At 46.8% G+C, this 27,028-nt stretch overlaps 2 protein-coding genes across 4 annotated transcripts in view; one reads left to right on the top strand and one right to left on the bottom strand.

Moving 5' to 3' along the window:
• The window catches only part of LOC310707219 (maestro heat-like repeat-containing protein family member 7), a 28,639-nt gene extending 19,560 nt beyond the window's left edge, over positions 1–9,079 (top strand). Inside the window, exons 16-21 of one of the 2 annotated variants that reach the window (XM_083504153.1) lie at positions 1,825–1,923; positions 4,501–4,606; positions 6,346–6,399; positions 7,502–7,683; positions 8,413–8,568; positions 8,811–9,079. In XM_083504153.1, the coding sequence (XP_083360279.1) occupies positions 1,825–1,843 (19 nt within the window). In that variant the 3' untranslated portion in view covers positions 1,844–1,923; positions 4,501–4,606; positions 6,346–6,399; ... (1 more) ...; positions 8,413–8,568; positions 8,811–9,079. Of the gene's footprint in view, positions 1–1,824; positions 1,924–4,500; positions 4,607–6,345; positions 6,400–7,501; positions 7,684–8,412 lie in introns of both variants that reach the window. The other variant, XM_083504152.1, reaches the window with a different exon arrangement.
• A 1,037-nt stretch (positions 9,080–10,116) lies between these two features.
• On the bottom strand, positions 10,117–27,028 carry MUC4 (mucin 4, cell surface associated). Of its 2 annotated transcripts, none has more exons than XM_083503915.1 (11): positions 24,234–27,028; positions 22,732–22,865; positions 21,599–21,763; positions 20,645–20,800; positions 18,866–18,996; positions 17,467–17,555; positions 15,683–15,862; positions 14,295–14,444; positions 13,155–13,274; positions 11,657–11,707; positions 10,117–10,301 (listed from the first exon to the last, which is right to left on the bottom strand). In XM_083503915.1, the coding sequence occupies exons 1-11, from the start codon at positions 26,800–26,802 to the stop codon at positions 10,297–10,299; spliced, it is 3,750 nt and encodes a 1,249-aa protein (XP_083360041.1). In that variant the 5' UTR covers positions 26,803–27,028; the 3' UTR covers positions 10,117–10,296. The 2 variants fall into 2 exon arrangements, with proteins under 2 accessions (XP_083360041.1, XP_083360042.1); XM_083503916.1 differs by having other exon boundaries at positions 11,657–11,704.

Here is a 27,028-nt window from a genome sequence, read left to right as displayed (position 1 = left end):
TGTGACTGGCAAGCCCAAGGCTCTGTGGTTTAACCCACAGAGCTACCCGCGTCCCATCTCCTAACAACAAAGGGACACGGCAAAGGGATGGTATCTGCAATATACAAAATACTACTACAAAATCACACAAACCCCCTAGACGTAATAAAAAAATATATGGGAGGATGACATAGGCTATGAGATTAACCCCACCCAATGGACTGGAATGTGGTCTAAACCTCCCTTTAAATCCATATCAGCGAAAAGGAAAGAACTCGCTCTGAAACTCACAGGTGGTACCTAACACCATGGAAACTAACGCTAATACACCCAGGAGCCTCACCAAAATGCTGGAGAGGGAGCACCTCCACAGGCACATACCTCCACATGTGGTGGGAATGTCCCAAAATCTAACTCTTCTGGGCAGCAATCATACAAAACATATGCAAAATAACTAAGCAACTATTAGAAGTCACCCCAGAACTGGCCCTACTAAACATCTTCCAAGACAATAATGTGCACAAAGCGCTCATAACCCACCTACTCTCAGCAGCCAGAAGCATCATAGCCAGACACTGGAGAGACCTGTTAGGAGTAAGCATGGACCAATGGTACCAAATAGTATGGGAAACAGCCTTACTAGAAAAACTAACCAACAAACTGAAACTGACATGGGGACAAATAGAAGAAGACGCCTTCACCCCGGTGTAGCTCCCCTTTATCACATTCACAGCCCAACAAGACCCACTAAAGCAATACAGTGGTACCTCGCAAGACGAATGCCTCGCAAGACAAAAAACTCGCAAGACGAAAGGGTTTTTGGTTTTTTGAGTTGCTTCGCAAGACAATTTTCCCTATGGGCTTGCTTCGCAAGACGGAAACGTCTTGCAAGTTTGTTTCCTTTTTCTTAACACCGTTAATACAGTAGCGACTTGACTTCGAGGAGCAACTCATAGAACGCGGTGTGGTAGCCTTTTTTGAGGTTTTTAAAGATTTTGGTGATTTTTGAAGCTTTTCCAAAGCTTTCCCGACACCGTGCTTCGCAAGACGAAAAAAATCGCAAGGCGACAAAACTCGCGGAACAAATTAATTTCGTCTTGCGAGGCACCACTGTACAAGCGAATAGTAAAGAGAACCCACACAAGTGACACTGACACAAAACCCCACAAATACACTAAGTAGAATAGAAGCATTGCCCCCCGACCCCACCCCACCCACCATTCCCCCCTCCACCTCTTTCCCCCTTTTCTTCCTAATGTAACACTAATGTCTCACAACAAATGAAACTGATCTGTAGAAAACGGAACATGAAAAAAGAGACATTGCACATACTTTTGTAAACCAAGAAATCTTTAATAAAAATATATTTTAAAAAGGGGGGGGGAGAGAAAGCAGCAAGGCCTCTCGGCTAGGATGTCAGCAACTGGTGTCCAAGCCCTCATTCCATTAGCGCAACGATTTAGGCTTGTCAATGGTGGAGCTAGCCGCTCGGGCACCCGGAGTGGAGATCCGCCCATGGGGGCAGGCCGATCCACCATCGGGGGCAATCCACGAGGTGACGTGATCCGGTGGGGGGCCAAGCGCAGCCCGATCCTCCCGGCGGGGCGCTGATCGCGGTGTGGTTGTGCAATCCTCCCGGCAGGGTGTTTTTTTATATATATTTTTGTGGTGAACTGCCCCAAGATTTATGGAAGTAGGGCTGTATATTAATAATAATAATAATAATAATAATAATAATAATAATAATAATAATAATAATAATTAATTTATTCTTCAATATTCTGCCTGAGTTTTCAGCAGCTGCAGTAGCAGAAGCTGTTACTCCCACCCTCACTTCTTTTACAGATGTGTTGGATCACTCTGAGAAGAGCTGACAAGTTTCTGAAATCCTTCATCCAGTTGTCCATCCGGGAAAACGAAACCTGGAACTTCTGCAAAAGTCTTGTGAGCGCCTCTTGTTTATGTTTCAGTTACAGATAGGTAGCCGTGTTGGTCTGCCATAGTCAAAATAAAAAAATTCCTTCCAGTAGCACCTTAAAGACCAACTAAGTTAGTTCTTGGTATGAGCTTTCGTGTGCATGCACACTTCTTCAGATACACTGAAACAGAAGTTGCCAGATCCTTCTATATAGTGAGAAGGTGGGGAGGGGTATTACTCAGAAGGGTGGTGGGAATGGGTGATTGGCATGGGTGATTGGCATGATCCAGGTCTACGGGGACTGAGAAGCGTTTTTCCGCCGTTTACGCCTGAAGGAGTATTTTCAACACACACAACAACAAGACAAATCAGAACAAACAACAACTTCACAACACAACACCTCTCAACCCACTGGAGAACAACAACCACCCTCCCAACAGAACACTGACCACCAACTACCACCGAAAAAGTGTTACACAAAAAGGGACTCCACATGGACCCCTCCTGATGGACGCAATACCACACTGGACTTGTACATTATCTCAGCTATCTGCCAATCTCCCATTCCCACCACCCTTCTGAGTAATACCCCTCCCCACCTTCTCACTATATAGAAGGATCTGGCAACTTCTGTTTCAGTGTATCTGAAGAAGTGTGCATGCACACGAAAGCTCATACCAAGAACTAACTTAGTTGATCTTTAAGGTGCTACTGGAAGGAATTTTTTTATCTTGTTTATGTTGTTTTTCAGGGAGTGGGCCGCCAGAGAGCGATGGGGAAGAAATTGGGTTTTGATGTTACTGTTGCTGTCACATTGTGTATTTTGTGTTTTTACACTGCAAACCACCCTGTGATCCTTGGTTGGCATATAAATTTAATGAATAAATAAAAATAAAAAGGCACATATTGGTGGAAATAGCCTGCATTGTACAGCAGAAAAGTGCTTTGGGGGAAAATGTTTGCATACAAATATATGCCTATTTGGACTTGGGCTGGGTGTTCATCAGTATGCGGATGATACCCAGCTCTACCTCTCTTTTAAATCGGAACCAATGAAGGCAGTGAAGGTCCTATATGAGTGCCTGGAGGCGGTTGGAGGGTGGATGGCAGAAAACAGATTGAGGTTGAATCCTGACAAGACAGAAGTACTGTTTTGGGGGGTCAGGGGTTGGGCGGAGGTGGGGGACTCCCTGGTCCTGAATTGGGCAACTGTGCCCCTGAAGGACCAGGTGCGCAGCCTGGGAGTCATTCTGGACTCACAGCTGTCCATGGAGGCACAGGTCAATTCTGTGTCCAGGGCAGCTGTTTACCAGCTCCATCTGGTACGCAGGATGAGACCCTCCCTGCCCGCAGACTGTCTCACCAGAGTGGTGCATGCTCTGGTTATCTCCCGCTTGGACTACTGCAATGTGCTCTACGTGGGGCTACCTTTGAAGGTGACCCGGAAACTGCAACTAATCCAGAATGCGGCAGCTAGACTGGGGACTGGGAGTGGCCGCCGAGGCCATATAACACTGGCCCTAAAATTTAAAATGTTGGTGCTGACCTTTAAAGCCCAAACGGCCTCAGCCCAGTATACCTGAAGAAGCGTCTCCACCCCATCACTCAGCCTGGACACTGAGGTCCATCTCCGAGGGCCTTCTGGCGGTTCCCTCACTGCAAGAAGTGAGGTTACAGGGAACCAGGCAGGGGGCCTTCTCGGTAGTGGCCCCCGCCCTGTGGAACACCCTCCCATCAGATATCAAGGAAATAAACAACTATCTGACTTTCAGAAGACATCTGAAGGCAGCCCTGTTTAGGGAAGTTTTTAAAGTTTGATGTTTTATCATGTTTTTAATATTCTGTTGGGAGCTGCCCAGAATGACAGGGGAAACCCAGCCAGATGGGTGGGGTATAAATAATAAGTTGTTGTTGTTATTAGGAGAAATTCGCACAGCAATACTGCTTAATTTTCATGAAGACTTTTTAAAATAATAATAACAAGCAAACAAACAATAAAAAACAGCTAATAATAGTAATTGCAAACTGATGTGGCAGTGTAGAAAAGTGAACTTAAGGGGGAGGACTGAGAGATTGACAGGAACCAGAACAGGCAAGTCCACCTTTGCCTCCTCCTGTATTCCCTTTTCTCTCCAGAAGACTATTCACACAGTGCATAGTTAAACTATGGAACTCCCTCCCACAGGAGTTAGTAACGGTCACTGACCTGAGTGTCTTCAAAGAGGATTAGAAGAATTCATGGAGGAGAGGGCTGTTGATGGCAACTAACCTTGATGGCTGTGCTCTACCTCTGCGATTGGAGACAGCCACACTTCTGAAACCCAGTTGCTGGGAACCACAGGAGGGGAGCGTTGGTCTTGTGTTCAAATCCTGCTTGTGGGTTTCCTAGAAGAGTCATCTGGTCGGCTCCTGGGAGAACACGATGCTGGACTAGATGGACTGCTGGCCTGGTCCAGTACGTTCTACTGATGTTCTTGTGCAAGACTGGTAGGCTTGGGTTGACCCTGCCCAGGCTCCATCCTTGCTCGTGAGGAATGGCATGCATTGGAAGGAAGGGAGAATTTCCTCACACAGCTCCATTCTCTTTTGGACCTGCCTCCCAGGTGAAGCGCTACAGAGAACAAGGGGAAGCCATCCTTCTGGATCAGGCCTTTGCTTACCTGGAAAACCCCCGAACCTGTTTGAGAGATGGAGCCATCAGGCTGTTAGGCAAGTTATGTTTATTATGAAATTATTGGGCGGTCATTCATTAGTAATGCACATGGTGCTTCAGACACTGTCTCTGGGAAACAACAGCAGCAGAGGACAGTTCCCTGCCCTTAAAAACTTCCAGATCACCTGCTTATTAAGTGTGGCGCTGCCCAGGGAATTTTTAGAAACCCCAAAATACTGTGTGTTTTTTTTAAAATGGATAATGTGATTTGTGAGATTGGACCCATCACATCATAAAGCAGGTGAAGTCACACCGAAGTTGGTCTGCCATCTTTTATTCAAAATGGCGCCTGGGATCCCAGTGTCCACAAAAACCGCCGCACCCGCCTCAAGAGCTCTCACAGCGAGTTTGGCGGCAATATCTTGAGAGCTGGCCATACTTATGCCAAACAAGGAAGTACAGTCAAGGCAAAGTCACATTTGGGGCCGCCATCTTGATTCAAAATGGTGCCTGGAACCTAAACCCCGCACCTCAGGAACCCTCTTGTCAGGTTTGGTATCCCAAGAGGTGTCAGGATGCCTAGAAAACAGGCAACGTACAAACCATTTCCCAAAACATATAGTAGATTCATCCTGATATATTTGCAGGGTGGTTGGCTATTTAATAAGTGCTTGTTCTGAATTGTTTGTGAGGTGGTTAGATGACATTGGGTCAACGCAGCTGATCTCCCACACCTTCCAGTGCACTTTTCCTTACTGCAGAAAGTCCAGTATTTTGGGGAGGAGGGTTTGTTGCACAAATACTGTAGCTGCACAACCTGAATTTACCAAGCACCAGAGGATGAAGGGACAGAAAATGCAGTCTCACATTCTTAGCCTTAGGTTTTAGCTGGAGATGAATGATGGAATTGTAGTGTTGGGAGAAGCCAAGGGGTCATTTGGTTCAACCACCTGCAAGGCAGGAATCAGAAGGGCAGGATGAAGTGAAAGAACAAGTTTTCGACAGTCATGTACAGCTTCCATTTGCCCTGTCAGTGGCTATCCTAAACGAGTCCATGCTGAGCCAAGCCGTTAATTTTTCACTTGCCTCTAGAGCGAGTTAGGGGCAGAATGTGCCAGGGAATGGGAAAAATGCTGCCATTTCCAAAATGGCGTGGCTAAGCGTTGTGACTTCTCCTAACTGAACCCGCTACCTTTGGCCTGCGGAGACATGTGCTCTGCCATTGGGCTACTGCAATTCCCTTGGTGGTGCTGGAATAGGGAGCCAGGAGTCGGCTCCCCTAAACTGCGTTCACCCTGTAAAAAGGTAAAGGTAAAAGGACCCCTGGCCATTACGTCCAGTCGTGACTGACTCTGGGGTTGTGGCGCTCATCTTGCTTTATTGGCCGATGGAGCTGGCGTACAGCTTCTGGGTCGTGTAGCCAGCATGACTAAGCCGCTTCTGGTGAACCAGAGCAGCGCACGGAAACGCCATTTACCTTCCCGCCGGAGCGGTACCTATTTATCTACTTGCACTTTGATGTGTTTTTGAACTGCTAGGTTGGCAGGAGCAGGGACCGAGCAACGGGAGCTCACCCTGTTGTGGGGATTCGAACCACTGACCTCCTGATCAGCAAGCCCTAGGCTCTGTGGTTTAACCCACAGTGCCACCCGTGCCCCTGCGTTCACCCTGTAGCCCCTGGCAAAACCTGTTGCTGGCATCTCTCCCTGCTTCAACATTTGTTCAACATTTGTTTGTCATTCGGGGAGTGGCAGCCCTTTCTGACCAAGCACACGGCGGGCATTTCTATCCCTAGAAATCATCGCTCAGGAGTCAAAGCACCAAGGAACAGTAAATGCCATTGCGACCGGTGAGTAGCAATGATGTTTGGGTGCCCCTGCCCTGCCCAGTTCTGGCTCTGCCGCCTCCTTTTCTGACTCTACTTTCTTCTTTTTTGCAATGGATTTATACTCCACCTTTTTTTCTCGACGGAGTTCAAGGGGGGGGGGTTGTGGTGGTCCCCCTCCTCAATTAATCATGACAACGGCCCTGTGAAGTACAGTAGGTTAGGCTGAGAGTGGGTGGCTGGCCCAAGGTCTCTTGAGAAGAAGACTGGGGGGGGGGGCAATGACATGGACATCATGTGCACAGGATGGTGCGAGGAGCCGGGGGGGGGGGAGGCCAAATGCCGCAACAGTACGGATTGTTCTCAACATTGAGGGGACCTGGCTCCCTGTTATGTACTGAGTTGGTATATTTCACTCCCCCCAAAAATTGTATTGGGGGGCCCAAGGGAACCTGGCCCCCTTAGAGTTGGTATCTATCCTTTGTATGCGTGGTCTTCATTGCAGGAAGTTTCCTTATCCACCTTTTCACAACTAGGTCCCAGGATGGGTTACAGCAATGTAACCAAGTAGTTATAAATAAAAGGAAAAGTTTTTCAGTTATAAAACTGTGCATATTTCTTTAGTGCCTTGATGGAATTATTTTATTGTGCATCTTGATTATGAGTGTATGTGCATATCTATACAGTGGTACCTCTGGATGCAAACGGCATCCGTTCTGGAGCCCCAGAAGCGAACGCAACCCGCGTCCGCGCATCTGCGCATGCGTGGGTCGCGATTTACTGCTTCCACACATGTGCGTGACATCATTTTGAGCGTCTGCACATGTGCAAGTGGCGAAACCCGGAAGTAATGCGCTCTGTTGCTTCTGGGTCGCCGCGGATCGCAACCCGAAAAGGCTTAACCTGAAGGGACTTCAACCCGAAGTAGGGCTGTATCTAGATAGATATATCATGGCTTAACACTTGTAAACTGTTTAGAAGCCACCTTGGCAACCAAGATGTGTGTAAATGAGCAAATAATGCTAATAATTCTAAAAATATATTTAAAAAACAAAAACAAAAAAGGAAGCAGTGAAAGCGTCTCTCTGTGGCTGTTCTCTGTGTTTTCCTTTCCCTCCTCACTTAGTCCTGGATCTTGTGAAAGTGGAAAATAAATCATCCCACCTCAAAATGGCGGTATCCGACATAGCGGAGGCCTTGGGGCAAGAGGAGCACTCTTCAGGAAACTTCCTGGGAAGATGCGTCAGCAGACTCAGAAGGATCTGGAAGAGATAGAAGCTTTTCCTCTGGAAAGGGGTGGGGGGAAAGGTAAATTTGGACTAACTGTTGCTGGCAGCCATCTTTTTTAAAATAAAAACAAAAAAATAATTTTTTTATTGGTTTTTAGACAAATGCAATAACAATAACCATTAAACATCCAGCAAGTGTTTGTTCTAGCCATTGACTTTAGACACAAGCTCACACATTCAGTGGACAAACCTATTACTTAAAGTAAGCTCCCCACAGAGAAGGCTGAGCAGCTGTTATAGTAAGGTCTTGTTATTCCTTTATTTCCTTGATTTTGATCCCGCCCTTCTTCCCAGAGGAGCCCAGGAGGGCAAACGGAACAATTTAACAAACGAATATTTTAAAAACAGCCTGGCAGACAGCAAGTGGTGAATTCCTGAATGAGCTACGCAGGAGCGCCTAGTCTGGCATCTGCTCATGTTGGTTTTTGCAGCCTCTCCTTCCGCAGACCTTGGGGGGGAAAGGAGCTTTGTAGACTCCAGTGTAGTGGTTCTCCCCTTCAGCCATGCCTGCAGAGTGGGTTAGGCTGGTTTTGCAGACAGTCCCTCTCGAGGGCTGAACCCCATCAGGACTCGCCACCGTACAGTTTTGACCACCACCTTTCAACCCAAGCATCCCCTCTCCCCTACAATCCCGGCTTCCCAGCAATCGACTGAAAAGGCAGGGGAGCTCAAGGTCTGGAGGGGAAGGGACCAAACAACGTCCCACGGAGTGGTCCACATACAATGTCCTTTTCTCCTGTAAACTCAGGTACCTGTGTCTTCTACTCCTGCTCGCCTGCCCCACCAGACCTTGTTCAGCCATGACTTGTCTCCATCTCAACCTTGACTCACCCAAGCTATCTTCCATCCCAGGCCTGCTCCGCCAGAAACCAGCTCCATCTCAATCCAGTAGCCACCACCACAGGTTTGTTGCTGTTGTTTTGCCAGGACCGACTCCCTTTTTTCCACTTCCTGGGCTTTCACCAGGCCAGTTGTTCCTTGATGCCTGCCTTGGCGCTTGGGTTTGAATCATGCGTCTGATCCTGCCTACGGAGTCCGGATCCACTTCCACCCCAAATTTCTACTGGGTGTTTTAATCTCTGCCTTCTTTGGGTTCCTCTCCCCAACAACACCTCATAAAACTCCCTGACTTTGCTCTACTTACAGAACAGGTTTCTCTTCATCTAGCCCAGGCGAGAAATCGGCCATTGTTCTCTCTAAGAACTTTGCTCAAAAAGCATTTGTGTTTTTTGTCCTCTGTGGCGTCTCAATTCCAATGAAATTTCTGGGATATGCTTATTGTGAAGACAAAGCTTTTCATCCTCAAATCCCTCCATTATTTTATGTATTCATGTGTGTACTGCAGTATTGATGTCCGGCCTTTCAGTACCAAGGCACGTTCAAGGTGGCCTACAAAATAAATGATGTGAAATTAAGCCGAAGTGTAGTCTCTGGTTTTATGTGCTGGCACGTCCCAGCATGTGACCTCTGTTGCTCCATCTTCACCACCCAGTGGTCTCCTGCAACCTCAGAAGACTCTGCCCTCCTTCTCTCGCCACAAGGCCTTTGGCACAACTCCTGTAGCAAAGTTTAATGATGTGTAGCTGAAATGGTTATGCGTTCTTCCCATTTACTAGGGATGGTGGAGGAATTCGCTTTGGATTTTAACATGAACCACATATTCACCCTCCACAGAATTGTGTGATGTAATTCTCTAGGCAAATATTTTGGAGGGAGGAATGTATATTACGGGAAAGTGCCCCCCCCAATGCATCTATTAATGAACATCACATAAAAAATGTGTCACATAGGGAGAAAATGCTTGCAAAAATGTGTATATTAGGCAATACAGTGGTACCTCGGGATGCGAATGGGATCCGTTCCGGAGCCCCGTTCGCATCCTGAATGCAACGTAGGCTGTGATAGCGTGTCTGCGCGTGCGGCGTTTTGCCGCTTCCGTGCATGCGCGTGGCATCATTTTGAGCGTCTATGCATGTGCGAGCAGCGAAACCCGGAAGTAACGCGCTCCGTTACTTCCGGGTTGCCGCAGAGCGCAATTCGAACGTGCTCAACCCGAAGCACATTCAACCCAAGGTATGACTGTATTGCATTAGAAATATTAGGGGAAATTCACACTAAGATGTGGACTGGAGGTTTTTAAGCAGAGTCATGGATGCATTAAGATTCCTGCATTGCAGGGGGTTGGACTAGATGATCCTTGGGGTTCCCTTCCCGCTCTACGATTCTATGATTCTACGAAGATGCTGGTGAATTTTCATGAGGGCTTTTTCCCTTTTTCAAATAAAATCGCACACTGGCCTGGAAAGGTGGAGTTAAGAATCTAAGACTGGAAAGAACGAGAAACCAAAATTGGCCACTCTGTCCATCCCTATCCTTGCCCCCAGGTTCTCCTCATGCTAAGGGCCTTGATCCTTCCCAGCATTACGACTGGGATAATAACTGCAGACAGAAGTAACAAGGTGTTGAAGGCATTTTATTCAGCAAAGTTGATCATTTCAGCCTTAACGGATTTGGAAGCCGTTTCCCCATTCAGCTCCTGCATAAAACAGAGGAGCAAAAAGGAGTCCGGTGGGAGAATCATTGACGTTGATCTGCAGCAAAACAAGGTCTGGAGGAGGAGGAGGAGGAGATCTCAATCTGGAAGGTAAAGAAAGTGGGAGCATCATTATCTGCTTCTAAAGAAACGTCATAATCTCTGCCTTGTGACAGGTAACATGGTGATGTTGACTAACTGGAGAAAGGCAATTGATTCTATTTCTGATTCTCAGATTTTTTAGGGAAATCTTTGCCTATTCCCCTGTGTGTTGCTGATGACCCTGGTATGTGCCAATTTGCACAGTTTTGGCAAGGTTTACGGTGCCCCCATGAACCCTGGAACGCTCTTCCCTTTGCAAAAGAAGACCAGGAAGCTGTACTTCAAGAAAGTTTCCCCTCCTCACCCCTCTTTTCACCAAAGAACCCCAGATAAAGTTTCTAAGGAACTGAATATAGGCCGAGGTGAATATCTGAGAATAGCAACCCTGAGATGGCAACTGCTGAGTGCTGTATTATGCTAACGAAGTCTCCTTGCTTAGGGGATCTTTTGCCCTTTCACAGCTCCTCCCTGTTCATTTCGGGGGGGGGGGTGTTATCCTTATGCCCAGCTTGCGAGCAGCCCCAGGGCACTTGTCTGACTAGACAGAGCTTGGTCTCGACTAGCAGAGCAAATCTTACATTCTTTGGGAATTGATATACAATGAATTTGGGGGGGGGGGGGAATGTTTAAAATAACATTTGTCAAAAAACCAGAAGCCTTTGTATTAAGAATTACAGGTGCCGACATCCCAAAAGACCAGAAAAGACTGTTTATGTATGCAACAGCAGCTGCAAGGATGCTGCTAGCCCAAGGGTGGAAGGAACCAACAGTCTCTATCAAGGAAGAATGGCAAGCCAAACTGCTGGACTACACAGAAATGGCAAAACTGACTGGGAGACTCAGGAATGAAGAAGATAATGACTTTAAAAAAGAATGGGGAAAATTCACAACTTATTTAGGAGACCATTGTAAACAAATAAAAACGTTAACTGGACTTTAAAAATAACTTGTAAAGAAACGAAAGGCATGGATAACTTAGGGAGATGAAAACTGAATGATATGTAGGTTTAGAAAAAAAGTATTTTAAGGACCCATGCAGGGGACGGGAGGGAAATCACGAGATTCAGAGCACCTCATATATGGATATGTTAAAAGTTTTTTCTTTTCATTATTTTAAATTTGTTCTTGCAAAAAAATATTTCAAATAAAAGGTTCTTAACAAGCCTAGGTAAAAAGGTGCTTTGCCCTTAAATAAGTTGGACTGCATTGCTTCTCCACAAAAGCTTTTTCTCACTGAGTGCAAACATTCTGTGTACTTGGAAGCAAGAAAAATGCCATGCATGAAGCACAGGTTATGTGCAAAAATGTGCACGCACACCAAATCCCCTGTATTCTTGCACACCTCACCCATTCTTACCTCTTTCTTCCTCTGATTTGCTGTCCACCTTCTCTTCCGATGAAGTCGCTGCTGTTAAAAAAATAAGATCAAACACTGGTTTGTGCCAACGCCATGCAATATATCCACCTGATTTGTATGTTGGTGACAGCAGAGGGTTCACCAACAGAAATAAGAATCAGCTGGAGCCCAGGCCCCACATATTGGAGAACGCTGGTCTTCTCTGCAGAGCCACACATGAACCCAGTGCATTCAGTAGGGCAGGGCTAGCCAGCATAATGGTGCCCTCCAGTCCATCTGGAGGGCGCTATGTTGACTACCCCTGCATTGGGGCCTTTAACTCATGCAGAGAACCATGTCTGGTTTGGAGGGAGGAAAATGAAGGATCAACTTCACCCATAAAAAAATCTCTGGCTGTCAGGGGATGGTCTGGATATGAAGATTGGGGAATGCAGTCACAGGTGGATCAACTCCACTCAGAAGAGGAGGGGGAATATTTGTGTGCCCCCCGCCTCCAGCGTTTTCAGAAGCAGAGAGAGAGGCAGACACAGACTTAGAAGCTGAACAGATTAGGGAGGAGTTACCCAACTACGGGATAATGACAAGGGAGCCAGAAGGGAGGGGGCAGCTGGGAGACACATCAGTTGAAAGTATGGGGGAACCACCCCTCGCAATGGACTCGGGGGTCCAAACGTATCAGAGAAGGGTTGTCTGTGCTTGCAGCATGATGCTGTAATAAAAGGACTGTAAATCTATCAATTGATGCTTTTGAATTCTGGTGCTGGAAGAGACTCTTGAGAGTCCCATGGACTGCAAGAAGATCCAACCTCTCCATTCTGAAGGAAATCAGCCCTGAGTGCTCACTGGAAGGACAGATCCTGAAGCGGAGGCTCCAATACTTTGGCCACCTCATGAGAAGAGAAGACTCCTTGGAAAAGACCCTGATGTTGGGAAAGATTGAGGGCACAAGAAGAAGGGGATGACAGAGGACGAGATGGTTGGACAGTGTTCTCGAAGCTACAAACATGAGTCTGACCAAACTGCGGGAGGCAGTGGAAGACAGGAGTGCCTGGCGTGCTCTGGTCCAGGGGGTCACGAAGAGTCGGACACAACTAAACGACTAAACAACAACAAAATCTATCAACTGCTCATTAATTCTTAGCTGTGAGCTACTGAAGGGAGAGGGGAACTTCCACGCTTGACACCGGCTGACCTTGGGCAGCTCAGAGTCGCTCAGCCTCCTTGGGCTGTCGTGAGGACAAAACGATGTTGTGCACTGACATGCTTTGTTGATATCCTTTATGTTTATGTCATTGTTTATGCTTGTTCTTTGTGCTGGTGCAGGAAAACTTAAAAACTATGCATGAGAGAGAGAGAACCCCCCCCTCAAAAAAATTTGCACACATCTAAACATGTGTGCAATCCATTTTGCATCCTGTGGATATGGCAGAATGAATGAACGCCGTCTGCTATTGATCCCAAGGACTCTGTCCCTGCCTTGCAAAGTTCGAGTGCTCACCCCGGATTGGAGGCCTGTATCCGTCACAGCCGATCTTTGGCCTTTTCTGGCTGTACTTATCACAGAACTGGAGGCTTCCGGTCTGGTTACAGCACCAGTCATATAATTTCAACTCTTCGTCTGCAGACAGGAATTGCGAGAAAGAAAGGAAAGGAAAGGAACTTATCAGAGCCTGATTTGGAAATATTTCAGACCAAGAGCCTGACTTGGACAGAAGGTGGGAGATTCTGCTGGGAGATTCATAAGGTTATCAATGACCACTAGTCACAATGGCCGTTTTCTACCTCACAGTCAGAGGCTCTATGCCGCACAATATCCTTTGCTGGAAATGGCAAGAGGGCAGAGTGCCCGTGCGCTCAATTCCTGCTTGGTGGTCTCCCACAAAGATCTGGCTGGCCACTGTGAGAACAGGATGCTAGACTACATGGACCATTGGCCAGATCCAGTAGGGCTTCTCTTGTGTTCTTTCATCGTCTACTAGTTAGGGATGCAAACACTTGCGTTCTACTGTGGGATAACCAGCTTCATGGAACCAACTTGCTAGCGCATGAAGGGGTTAATACTATAGAGTAAGCTCTACTGCCAGGCTTAGCTAAGTCCACTCCCTCTCACCTTGGAAGGAACTAGACAATCAAGCCTTTGTTTCCCTTCCAGTCTCCCTGATGAACTCAGCTCTCACAAGCCATTCTTGGGTTCCTATGCCCATAATTTAGGAACTTTTACCACTTTCTGACTAGGTCAGGTTTTAGTGCCTGTGCAACTTTTCTGACTGATGTATGGAAAAGCACATGAACCTGACCTTTGAAGAGTTTGTAAGTAAAACAGTTTTTAAACTTGCAAAACGTGTGGTCTTTTCCTATGCTGGGGGAAGAGGGAAGTTTTGGAGCTCACAAAGGCATAGTTTAAAGGTCTAACAACCTATAGTTCCACACTTTGTGATTTTAAATCTCTGCTGGGGTTCTCTCACCATAGAGTACTTGCCCTAAACCTGGAGCTTGTCACCCAGGGAATCCTCCATTTATATATATATATATATTTCCCCCTCCCCCTGCACCAACACCTACAACCTCTTGTTAACTTGATAACTTGTGGGTATCTTCAGGCAGATAACCGTTGCACAGCCTCCAAATTACAGCTTACCGCTGTTGGGGGAGCTTCTCGAACCCTTCCAGACTCTTTCCTGGTGACCTTCCACAAGTTGGTTTTTGCTGTTATAAAGACACCGGACCCCGGCACCGTACTTGTTTGGGGCAGAGGAATACAGCATGGTTAAGCGAGAGTCCGGCAAACCTGCAAAGGTTAAAGATGTTAGTTCTGTGTTGCAGATCTTCGGGGGGAGGGCGGGTGTGCAGGAAAAGAAAGGCACCCTTCTTAAACCCTTCAAATTTCCCCAGCTGAAAAGACCCCTCTTGTACACCTCTATCCTTACACCGTGGATCACTGCTTCAAACATCCCCCAACTCCATTATTACACAACACGGATAGGCCATACCTTTAGGTATATTGGGCCTTGGCCCAATATACCTGAAGGAGCGTCTCCACCCCCATCGTTCTGCCCGGACGCTGAGGTCCAGCTCCAAGGGCCTTCTGACGGTTCCCTCCCTGAGAGATGTGAGGTTACAGGGAACCAGGCAGAGGGCCTTCTTGGTAGTGGTGCCCGCCCTGTGGAATGCCCTCCCATCAGATGTCAAGGAAATAAACAACTATCCGACCTTTAGAAGACATCTTAAGGCAGCATTGTTTAGGGAAGATTTTTATGTTTGATTCTATTTTGAATCGTCTGCTGGGAACCGCCCAGAGTGGCTGGGGAAACCCAGCCAGATGGGCCAGGTTTAAATAATAAATTATTATTATTATTATTATCTACAAGGCAGGAGGACCCATGTAGGGGCATCAGAAATTATGACAATGCAGAGAGAAATGGATGGGCATGCAAAGCTGCTGTAAAGGTAAAGGGACCCCTGACCATTAGGTCCAGTCTTGACCAACTCTGGGGTTGCGGCGCTCATCTCGCTTTACTGGCCGAGGGAGCCGGCATACAGCTTCCGAGTCATGTGGCCAGCATGACTAAGCCGCTTCTGGAGAACCAGAGCAGCGCACAGAAACGCTGTTTACCTTCCCGTACCTATTTATCTACTTGCACTTTGACGTGCTTTCGAACAGCTAGGTTGGCAGGAGCAGGGACCGAGCAATGGGAGCTCACCCTGTCGCGGGGGTTCGAACTGCCGACCTTCTGATCGGCAAGTCCTAGGCTCTGTGGTTTAACCCACAACATCCCTAAAGCTGCCTTACACCAAGCCGAAACACTGGTCCATCTCACTCATCATTGTCTACAGTGGTTCTCCAAGGTTTCTTGCATTTTGCAGGGGTGGACGCTGCACAAAAACGTGCTTCGCCATGGAGCTATGGGGTCGACGTCATTTGAGCCACACAGCAACCAAACTGGAGAGCTGCTTTCAATGCATTCAGTGGTCCGAGACTGGCTTAAATCCAAGCACTGTGTCCGAGTCACAGAGCCGACCACACACCTTTTTTGCTGCGGGAGAAGCGATCGTCCGACAGCCCCTGTTGCAGAGAGCAAGGGCAGGGAGGCAGGGCCTTGTTCCAGGCAGATGGCTGTCCCTCATGGCTAAGCCAGTCGAGGCACCGCTGCCTGTAGTTCACCCGGATGCGGCTGTCCAGCTTGTATACCCAGAGACCACGAACACCTGGAAGGAGGGTGCAAGAAAACGGGAGGGAAATCAAGGGCGCGAAGCTTAATTTACTTATGGTACATCCCCGCCTAGCTGCCCTAAATCTATCAAGTTCCTTCCAGATCTCTGCTATCATTCTGGTATAACATAACGGAATAATCCAAGTGTGTGTTGGGAGTCCCACCCTGACCTGGACAACAAATTTAGTGAGAAGCTTTTAACCGAAAAGTTTCAGAAGAGGCCAGCCAAAATGATCAAGGGGGTAAAGGAATTCCGCTTCGAGGAACAGTTGCAGCATTGGGGGCTTTTGGGTTTAAGGAAAAAGTGAATGAAAGAAGACAAAATAGAAGTTAACGAAATGATGCAAAAGTTTTTCCCCCTCTCTCTCACGATGCTAAAACTCGTGGACACCCAAGGAAGCTGAATGTTGGAAGGACAGAGAAAAGGAAGTTCTCCATCATGCAGCTTGAGCGTTTGCCTTCGGGGCATCTTTTGGGACAATGTGGGGACAGGATGGTGGACTAGGTGGGCCATTGAAATGATCCAGAATGCTCTCCTTGTGTTCCTAAAGGCCAGTGGTTGCAACTCTCCACCCCAATGCTAGAACAAGACAACAAAACCACATTTGAAAGAGGCCGTTTAGAACAGGGGCCAGCAACCTTTTTCAGCCGTGGGCCGGTCCACCGTCTCTCAGACAATGTGGTGGGCCGGAGTATTTTTTTTTGGGGGGGGGGGGAAATGAAGGAATTCCTATGCCCCACAAATAACCCAGAGGTACATTTTCTACTCATGTAAAACACGCTGATTCCCGGACCATCCGGAGGCCAAATTTAGAAGGCAATTGGGCTGCATCCGGCCCCCGGGCCTTGGTTTAGAAGCTTCTAGTTTTCAAACCCTCTAAGTGTATTTTCCAGGGACAGTCCCGGATTTACAGAAGCCGTTCCAGTTTCTGATTTGGTCCCAGAATGTCCCGCTTTTCCTTAGGACATCCCTATTTTCATCTGAGAAAAGTCGGAGGACATATGTGTTGGAAGCCACTCAGAGGTGGCTGGGACAACCCAGTCAGTTGGGCAGGGTATAAATAATAAATTGGCTATGATGATGTTGATGGAATAGAACATCCCTATTTTCATCAGAGAAATGTTGGAGGGTATGAGTTTTGCTTTCTGCGAGGACAAAGGGGCTTTCAGACCCCTGGCAGGATATCGGGGGGGGGGGGTGGGCTTCTGAGCAACCTTCAGGGGGCCACATGTCAGTTGTGGTCAGTTGTGATTTATCAGCTACTTTAAAATGAGGCTGCGTTTTAAATTGCATTTTAACCTGTATTTTAAACTGGTTTTTTTCCCCTCCCTTCTCTTTTTCCCCTATTATGTTTTTACTGTGATTTTATTGGTGTTAGCCGCCCTGAGCCCAGCTCTGGCCAGGGAGGGCGGGGTATAAATAAAATTTTATTATTATTATTATTATTATTATTATTATTATTATTAGTGGGGCCGGAGGCATAGGTGTGTGGAGCAATGCAAGTATCTTGCTTCTCTTGAAACCCTTTGCAGTCTCACAGGTGGACAAGAATCTGGGTTTTTTGTGCTAGTGGGTTTCTTGCGATGCGTCGACCGTACCTGTGTTGTAGCCCTCGGCTTGATCTGGCCGGTATTTCTCAGCTGGCGTTTTAGTCATCAGGTCATCGTTTTTAAAAAATCCGTCACCACTGTGGGAGAAAATAAGAAGAAAGCGGATTTTTTATCTTTCCAAGGACACACAACATTTTCCCTTCTCAGACCAGGAGATCGTTCAGATCTCAAGTAGCTGAATGCAAACCGTTCAGAGAAGAGGCCATCCCCGCATTACATTTTGGGAGAGCTAGCGTTCCACATGCTTCACATCTCACAGTAGTCATAAGCAACTCATCCACCCCCTTCGCTGTTTGTAAAGGTGTAAAAAGCAGCAGTTGGGATCACGGCTGGATTTAGGTTTGGTGAAGCCCTAAGATACTGAAGGTAATGGGGCCCTTTATATGTCCAGCTGTCCTTTGTCAACAACAAATTGTCACTGTTTTTGTGTTGAATATATGCTATATGGTGATTTATGGATCTAATAGGTATCTAAAGCCATTTGCACATAACAAAATATGTATTTTATCAAAGTAATTGTTGAACTTACCTTATACTTTGGAAATGTACATCCAGCTTTTTTTCCCTTTAAATGTTTTGGGGCCCCCCAAGAGAGAGGGACCCTAAGCTATAGCTTGTTTAGCTTATACGTAAATCCGGCACCGGTTGGGACTTTTGACAAGAAATTGGTGAATATGTAGTTTGGCCCCATGATTTCAAGTCCCCTCTTCTCTCTCTCTCTCTCTCTCTCTCTCTCTCTCTCTCTCTCTCTGTCACACACACACACACACACACACACACACACACACACATATATATATATATATATATATATATATATGTAAAGGGACCCCTGGCCATTAGGTCCAGTCCTGGCCGACTCTGGGGTTGCGGCGCTCATCTCGTTTATTGGCCGAGGGAGCCAGCGTACAGCTTCCGGGTCATGTGGCCAGCATGACTAAGCCGCTTCTGGCGAACCAGAGCAGCGCACGGAAACTCCGTTTACCTTCCCGCCGGAGCAGTACCTGTTTATCTACTTGCACTTTGTGTTTTCGAACTGCTAGGTTGTCAGGAGCAGGGACCGAGCAATGGGAGCTCACCCCATCGCGGGAATTTGAACCACCGACCTTCTGATCAGCAAGTCCTAGGCTCTGTGGTTTAACCCACAGCACCACCTGCGTCCCATATATTAATTGGCAAATCTGAAAATTTCCCATTCAGTGCAGTGGAGGAAGCAAGTTCCAGGTGTACATTCCTTTGCTCTCTCAAGTGGCTGCCACTATCCAAAACATACCCATATTTCAACATGCACAGATCTCTGAATCATGGCAACAGGGGTTTGACCATCAGTGACAAATCCTCCTATTCCTGGCTCGCCTACCCATGTCCTTTGGTTAACTGCACATACCTGGTCCACCCGATCAGCACATTTGCAGGAGCGATTCTTCTGTAATCCCATTGCATTCCACCGTTTTGATAAAGGAACAGTGCGTATGTTCTGTATCCATCAGTGGTTAGGATGGCTTGGTAAGTGTTGGTCTGGAAGATACATAAGTAAGAGGTGAGACAGTTTTCCCACCATACTATTCAGGTGCACATTCAAGGCTCAGGAAGCACTTTTCTTAAAGTGGCGTTTCTTATTCTACCTTCACAAATAAAAAAGGAACAGGGAAGTCTATGCATATTAAGCAGCCACCACAAGTCAAATGCAAATTGCTGCTTTAAAAAAAGTTCTCTCCATCTCCTTTCGACATATGGAGGGTACCATGTTGGCTAATCCTGCTCAAGAATGACTCTTTTTTTGTGTGTGAAATCTCAAAAGAAAAGAAAGAAAAAGAAAAAGAAAAATGAACGAGGTTTTGAGCTATTTTTTAGGAAATTTGCCAAAAAATCAACACTGGCTGCCATACGACCAGGTTTTCCCAGGCATTTTAACCAATTTTTGAAATTTCCACCCAGATGCTATTTTCAACAGACGAATCTGTGATATGTCCAGAAAATCCCAGGCGTATGGCAGCCCCATGAAATATAAGAGGTGATATGTCCCACAGAAGAGGGAGCAAGCTTGTTTTCTGCTGCTCCAGAGGGCAGGATCTGAAGCAAAGGATTCCAGTTACAGGAAGGGAGATTCAGACTCAACATCAGGCAGAATGTTCTGACTGTAAGAGCTGTTGGACATTGGAACCGTCAGTGGAATGGAGTCCCTTTCATATAGGGTCTAAGGTCCCTTTGCACCCCCCCCAATAAAATATTTGAGGGGGCTGCTCCCCCAAGTTGATGGGCATCAGCATGGAGTAGTAGTAGTAGTATTATTGTTATTGTTATTGTTATTGGTTTTTATTGATTTATTGGTTTGTTTGTTGCTTGTATAGGATATCTTGTTTTTTAATGTTTGGTGTTTTGTTGTGTTTTATTTGTTGCAAGCCGCCCAGAGTGTCTTGGGGAAACCCAGCCAAATGGGCGGGATGTAAATTAAAAATTATTATTAATTATTGGTGGAAGAAGATTGGAAGAAATTTAAAGACTATCTACAGAAATATTGTAAAATTAATGAATGATAGAATGATGCTGGATAGCAACTAAGGGGTTTCCAGCTGTAATGATCTAAGAGAATATGAAAAAAGGGTTATAAATGGGTTAAAATCTAATGGTAAGGATTTGCTGAACCAATAAATTAAAGTGGAATACAAAAAAGGGAGGTATGAGGAGGTCTGGGAAATAAGTTAAAAGAAAATAAGTAAAAGAAAAAATGTATGTTTTTAACTGTTTTTATTTTGTATTTTTCTTTTTTCTTTTTCATTTTTACTGTTATATTTCAAAAAAATTAATAAATATTTTATTTAAAAAATATTATTAATTATTATTATTCAAATGGCATACACACACCCCCACCCCCAATATTTTATTCAAATTGGCACCCTTGCTCCTTCCTTGGAGATTTTAAAGCAGAGGCTGGAGGGATGCTTTAGATGAGATTCCCGCATTGCAGCGGGCTGGACTGGATGACCCTTGGGGTCCCTTCCAACTCTGCAATTCTAGGATTCTACAAAATAATGAAACAAGATGCCACGGAATATATTTGCAAGGCTCCTTAAAATAAGGCACTTCATTAAAAAGCGTTACTTGGGTCTTTCTTAGAATACCAAAGTACAGTGATCGCAGTGTTCTATTGCTGGAGACAACTCACTCTGCCGTTCTGTCCCTGTGCTGGGTAAGGTTGCGCTTTCACCCAGGTGATCTTGAGCGTCCAGGTGGCTGAATAGGAACACTTCAAATATTGCTGAATCTTTGCTTCCACATCACGGACAACAGGGTGTTTTGCAGAGGTCTGGGTAACATATTCCTGCATGCAACAGAGGAGTGTATTACAGATGGGAATCTCACACACACATTTAAACTTATGCCATGGAAATAACACACAAGGACACATGTAGCTCCAGAACCACTTCTGAAGTTACAGAACACTTATGAGCATCTTAGTACAGTGGTACCTTGGTTTAAGAACAGCTTCGTTTATGAACAACTTGGATTAGAGACGCTGCAAATCCGGAAGTAGGTGTTTTGGTTTGTGAACTTTGCCTTGGATTAAGAACATGTTCCGCTTCCTGTTGAGTGTGTTCCTTTTGTAAACTGAGTCCCCCACTGCTATGGGAAAGCACACCTTGGTTTAAGAACGCTTTGGTTTAAGAACGGACTTCCAGAGCAGATTAAGTTCATAAACCAAGGTACCACTGTATAGATATAATAGATAAAGGTAAAAGTAAAGGGATCCCTGACCATTAGGTCCAGTCGTGGACGACTCTGGGGTTGTGGCGCTCATCTCACTTTACTGGCCAAGAGAGTTGGCATACAGCTTCCAGGTCATGTGGCCAGCAGGACTAAGCCACTTCTGGCGAACCACAGCAGCGCACGGAAACGCCGTTTACCTTCCCACTGGAGTGGTACCTATTTATCTACTTGCACTTTGACGTGCTTTCGAACTGCTAGGTGGGCAGGAGCAGGGACCGAGCAACGGGAGCTCACCCCGTCGTGGGGATTCGAACCACCAACCTTCTGATCGGCAAGTCCTAAGCTCTGCGGTTTAATCCACAGCGCCACCCGTGTCCCCATATAGATATAATAAACCACCCCAAATACTCACCTGGTAAAAGATGGTTCCTTTGCCTCTGGAGAAATCGGCATTGTCCCAAAACACGGCTATCATTGGTACTTTCTCACGGCCATTAAATCCTTTCGGGGGTGGGTTAGGATAGCTGGAAATATCTTTATCAGAAGCTGGGAAAATTATTTGTCCATTGTCTGTGAACTAAATGAAGGAGAGGTGCAAATGAAGACCAGCAAGATGCAGCAAAGTAGATGAAGTTCTGCTTTCAGAATTGGGTTTTTCTGGCAAATTCTAATTGTAAATGTGTCTCAAATGTAAACTTTCATTCTGATTGTTGCTTACATTTTCCCTGTGAAGCACCATGGGCATTCGTGAAAGTTGCCTGATTGTGGCCTAGTTGATCCAAATAGTGTAGATGTATCAAAAGTATTCCCATCAACCACAGCTTGGACCACAGGAAATGTTGCTTATATAAATTTGTGCTACTGAGACCAGGGATGCACACAGGCAGTTGCAATGCTAAGAAGCATCTCAGCCTAGAATGCCAATTTTTGTGTGTGTTTAGTATGTACCAGTTTATCCAAACTTGGGTCCACAAACCCCCCTGGTGCTACAAAGGTTAAACGGGCAATATATATCTGACAAGGTAAGCAATCTCCCACACCCCTTAAAATATTCTAGCAGTCCTTCCAGGTTCCAAGTGGCAGCCAAGCAAATTTGCCAGAGTGCCAAGGAGTGTGGGGTCATCCTGCTTCACGTCTGCCCATCCAGACCCTCTGCCTCTTTGAAAGACATGGCAGAAATAAATGGGGAAGGTAGGTGTTATGTACTGAGTTGAATAGGATCCAAAATGCAGCAGTCTGATTGGTCCTAGAACAATAGGATTCAGAATGCAGCAGTCTGATTGGTCCTAGAACAATAGGGTCCAGAATGCAGCAGTCTGATTGGTCCACAGGAGCCACCCAGTCCAGCTCCAGGTGGAAGTGAATCCGCAACCTGATTGGCCTACAGGTGAATCCCAGAATTAGCCAATCACATGGGGCCCATTGTGTAAACGATGTATATAAAGCAGACATTCTGGCAGAACTTCCATTCCTCCTCACCACCATGAGCTGAATAAAGAGCATGAAATCCACTCTCGACTCCCAGTATATTTCATAAAGACTCACATAGAGGGAGCTGCGCAGCGTTTTTCCCAGTGGGATTCCAATCTCGGGCCTGAACAGAGGCGAATTGAAATCCACTTTCCTTTGGACGTATTCCTTGTCGTTCGCACTTGCTCCGTATGGGAAGAGGGACGCCGCTGCACATCAAAACACAAGAACATTACAAGGTGGATCTTCCGACGAGTCCTTCCCATCCCTCCAGAGTCTACCTGCCTCCTGTATTCTGGCCCTCACCTGTGACTACAACCATGTCTATCTCTCTGAGACTGAACAAGACAATTGGTAATATCATCCAGACTCTGTGAGCAGCCTGCTCCCCCCTGCAAGAGAGGGGCCCCCAAGATTTGGGGGAGCAGCAGGAGGGACTGTAAAGTGGGGAGAGGACCCGGGTCTTGTTGGCAATATATTGTGGTGTTTTTCTATTTTGTTAGACGCCGCTCAGAGTGGCTGGGGCAACCCGGTCAGACGGGGGGGATGCAAATAATAAAATCATTATCATTATAAGTAACAGGATGCCACACATTGTAAGAAGCATGGAACTACCACCAGTGGGAGGGTCTTTCCTGTCACCTCTGCTATAAAACAATGCACTGGTTGGTGACACCATTGCACTGGGCATCTCCCCAATTCTGTGAACTGCATTCAACTAAGTCACACAAGGACTAATAATAATAATAATAATAATAATAATAATAATAATAATATATTTTATTTATACCCCGCCCTCGCCATCCAGAGCCGGGCTCAGGGCGGCTAGCACCAATAAAATTACAATAAAGCATAATGGGGGGACGACAAACAAACAAACAAATAAACACCCCCCACTTTATTAAAATATGCGTTAAAATACAATTTAAAATGCAGATTCATTTTAATAGCAATGGGGCTTTTCACCCTTCTTCTCCTTCTCCCACACACATGCCCCCCCCAAATTGACTTGGGAGGGGGTATCAGGAGATCTCCTGGAACAGCACACAGGGGGAGGAGAGGGCAGATCGTCCCATCAGGAAAGCAAATGCTTATACTGGCAAAGTGATCTGCTTAGTGCTCCATTGAATCCCCCCTAGCAGGCTGTTTGTCAAATACTACTCCTGCTCAGAGTAAATCCATTGGAAATGACAGGTGTGACTTGTGTCCATTAATTTTAATGAATGTACTCTGGGCATAACTCGGTTGACTACAACCCTATGCCTCCTGGAATTCTCCAGCTGTTGGGTTGAGATGCGCAGCTGGATCACGCAGCCTTGGCCTAATGCTACCACTGTGCACATGTACAGTAAAAAAATAAATAAATACATGGCATTAAGAAGTGAGTCCCCAAATTTATGGTTGGGCTAAAGACAGGTCCCTGGTCTTGTAAAGGCTGAAGACAACTGTCTTAGCTCATCACAGAGACAAGTGTTTGCAGGAGGCTGGACTAAATGACTATTGGGCTCCCTTCCAACTCCTCCGCTCTATGATTTTATGATTCCAGTTTATCACAAGGAGATATTAAATGCACTCACCTGGTGATGATACAGGAGCTGGAACTGCAGAGATGCGGCCTGACTTTCCTGAGTTTCCATTGGCAGTTCCTGCTTTCCCGTCCTTGGAATTCTGGGGCCTTGAATTGGGCTTCTTTGTCTTGCCTTCTGAAGATTTAGTATCTCCTGCGGTGGCAAGCGGGACCTCTGGTGCGACTTTGCTCACGCCAGCAGCCGGCTTTTTCTGCGTGGGGGAAGGAGACAGGGATGAGATGCCGGAACTGGTTGAAGACCCCGACTTTGTGGGCTTAGAAACTGGAGAGCTGCTGCTGGACGTTCCAAGGGCAGAGCTGGGTGCTTTCCCTGTGGAGGAGGATGCTTTGCTGTTGCCAGATGTGTCTTTGCCCACACCGACAGCTGGCTTACTCTGGGCGGAGGAAGGAGGCAGGGATGAGATGCCGGAACCAGCGGGAGATGATGGCTTCATGGGCGGTTTTCCTAAAACTATGGGCTTAACACTTCCTGGGTCTTCAGACTTGGAGGACAGAGGAGACGTCCCTCCTTTGATCTCAGGGCCTGATTCTGCCCCAGAAGGCAGTTTCAGGGTATTCGCTGGACTCAGTTGTGTGCTAGACAGGGAAGAACTTGTTCCACCAGCAGTGGATGTGGTGGCTGGACCCTTGTCAGCTGCCAAAACCGAGCTGTCTGCATCGCCTCTCCCTTCGGACGCCGTGGAAGAGCTCAAAAGCCCATTGGGTGAGGGTCTGGATTCTTGGGTCTCTGAATCAGAGGGGAAAGAGTCTGTTTTGCCTGCTTCTACGCCAGCTGGTGCCTCCTCTACCTTCTGAGAAGATGTGCCATCAGCAATGACATTTCCTGTGCCTTTGACATATGAGTTGGCGGGTCCAGAGGGCAGTGTGTTACTGGGGGGTGATAAGGCAGATGGAGATTCCTCTCTATTCAAGGACCCAGGACCAGTCCCCAAATCTCCTCTTAGAATCTCTGCGCTGACTTCTGCCCCTGGCGAGGAAGAATCTGACCCAGCCAGGACATCACTGTTAGAAGGAGCAGGCTGTCCACTTACAGACTTTTCCGAACTTCCTGTGTTATCAAGACCTGCCATGTTGTCACTAACATCTCCACTCCCTGGAGGTGGCTGTGAAGACTCTGTGATGCCAGAGACTTGGTTTGCCCCTACATTGGTGGCCAAGCTCTCATCAGAATATGCAGAAGCAGAAGGCAAGGTTCCTCCTGAAGCTTTGTCGATCACAGAAGAGGGTTGAGGGAAAGATTCTGCCCCAGTTATTGACCCAGATTTCTCTTCTAGCTGCTCTGCTACGTTTTCTGGGCTCAGGACTGTCTCTGTGGAAGAGGTGGATCCCTTGGTGGCTGTAGATCCCAAACTGGCAGTTTCCACCCCTCCAGTGGGAAGGGAAGATTCTCCATCACCAAGTCCTCCAGAAACGTCTTCACTTGTCAATGTTCCTGGGGATTGTGATTCTGTGGACAATGGATTAAATGATGCTTCCTTCCCACTCATGCCCTCCTCAGAAGCTCCTGCTGTAGCTGCACTGTCCACAGATGGTTGAGATCCTGCATCTGTTGCTGTCCCCATGCTGTGTGTTTCCAACCCTTCAGTAGGGAGGGAGGAATCTCCATCGCCAAGTCCTCCAGAAACCTCATTGCTTGCAGATGTCCCAGAAGATTGTGATGCTGTGGACAATGCATCCAAAGATGGCTTCTTCCCGTTCACAGTGGAAGTGTCTTCCGATTCTCCTCCTTCCTCAGAAGCTAAATCCCCGGCTGTATCTGCATTGTCCACAGATGGTTGAGATCCTGCATTTGTTGCTGTCCCCAAGCTGGGCGTTTCTACCTCTTCAGTTGACAGAGAGTCTGATGGTGACTCTGCAGCCAATGGAGCTGATGATGGTTCCTTCTCATTGGACACTATTGTTGCTGCATCATCTAGTGATGGTTGGGATGCCTTGCTTGCTGCTGACTCTGAGCCAGCTGTTTCCACCCCTTCAATGGTGAGGGAGGAATCTCCATCACCAAGTCCTTCAGAAGCCTCATTGCTTGCAGATGTTTCAGAAGATTGTGAGGCTGTGGGCAATGCATGCAAAGATGGCTCTTTCCCACTCACAGGAGAAATGTCTTCTGATACTCCTCCCTCCTCAGAAGCTACACCCTCTGCTGCACCATCTGGTGATGATTGAGATCCTGTGTCAGCTGCTGACTCCAAAATAGGTGTTTCCACATCTTCAGGGAGGGTGGAAGATTCTCCAAGCCCTCCAGAAACATCTTCACTTGTAGGTGTTCCAGAGGATTGTGAATCTGGTGCCAATGGGGCCAAAGAGGATTTATTTTCACTTATTATGGATTCTCCTCCCTCCTCAGAAGCTACAGCCCCTGTTTCCACATCTTCAGGGAGGGTGGAAGATTCTCCAAGCCCTCCAGAAACTTCTTCACTTGTTCCAGGGGGTTGTATTTCTGTTGATGTTGGGACCAAAGAGGATTCTTCTCCCTCCTCAGAAGCTACAGCCCCTGCTGTTGCTCCACTATCTACAGATGGTTGAGATCCTGTGTCAGTTGCTGGCCCCAAGCTGGGCATTTCCACCCCTTCAGTCGACAGAGAGTCTGACTGTGGCTTTGCAGCCAATGGAGCCAATGATGGTTCCTCCCCATTGGACACTCCTGCATTAACTAGTAGTGGTTGAGATCCTTCCCCTGCTGCCTTCTCAAAGCTGGCAGGATCCACCCACTCAGTGGAGAGGGAAGGTCTTCCTTCAACAAGTCCTTCAGAAACCTCTTCACCTGCAGATGTTTTTGGTGGTTCT

Source organism: Podarcis liolepis (genome assembly GCF_965112155.1).
Source record: "Podarcis liolepis genome assembly, chromosome: 5".
NCBI lineage: Eukaryota > Metazoa > Chordata > Lepidosauria > Squamata > Lacertidae > Podarcis > Podarcis liolepis.
This window is presented reverse-complemented; position numbering and strand designations above follow the sequence as displayed.

Coding starts and splice junctions, on each gene's coding strand:
- MUC4 (XM_083503915.1), bottom strand. CDS start 26,802: ATGCCCAGCTTGGGGCCAGCAACTGACACAGGATCTCAACCATCTGTA. Junction 20,801..21,598: donor AAGGAACCATCTTTTACCAG/GTGAGTATTTGG, acceptor TGTTGCATGCAG/GAATATGTTACCCAGACCTC. Junction 15,863..17,466: donor AGCCGAGGGCTACAACACAG/GTACGGTCGACG, acceptor CCCTCCTTCCAG/GTGTTCGTGGTCTCTGGGTA.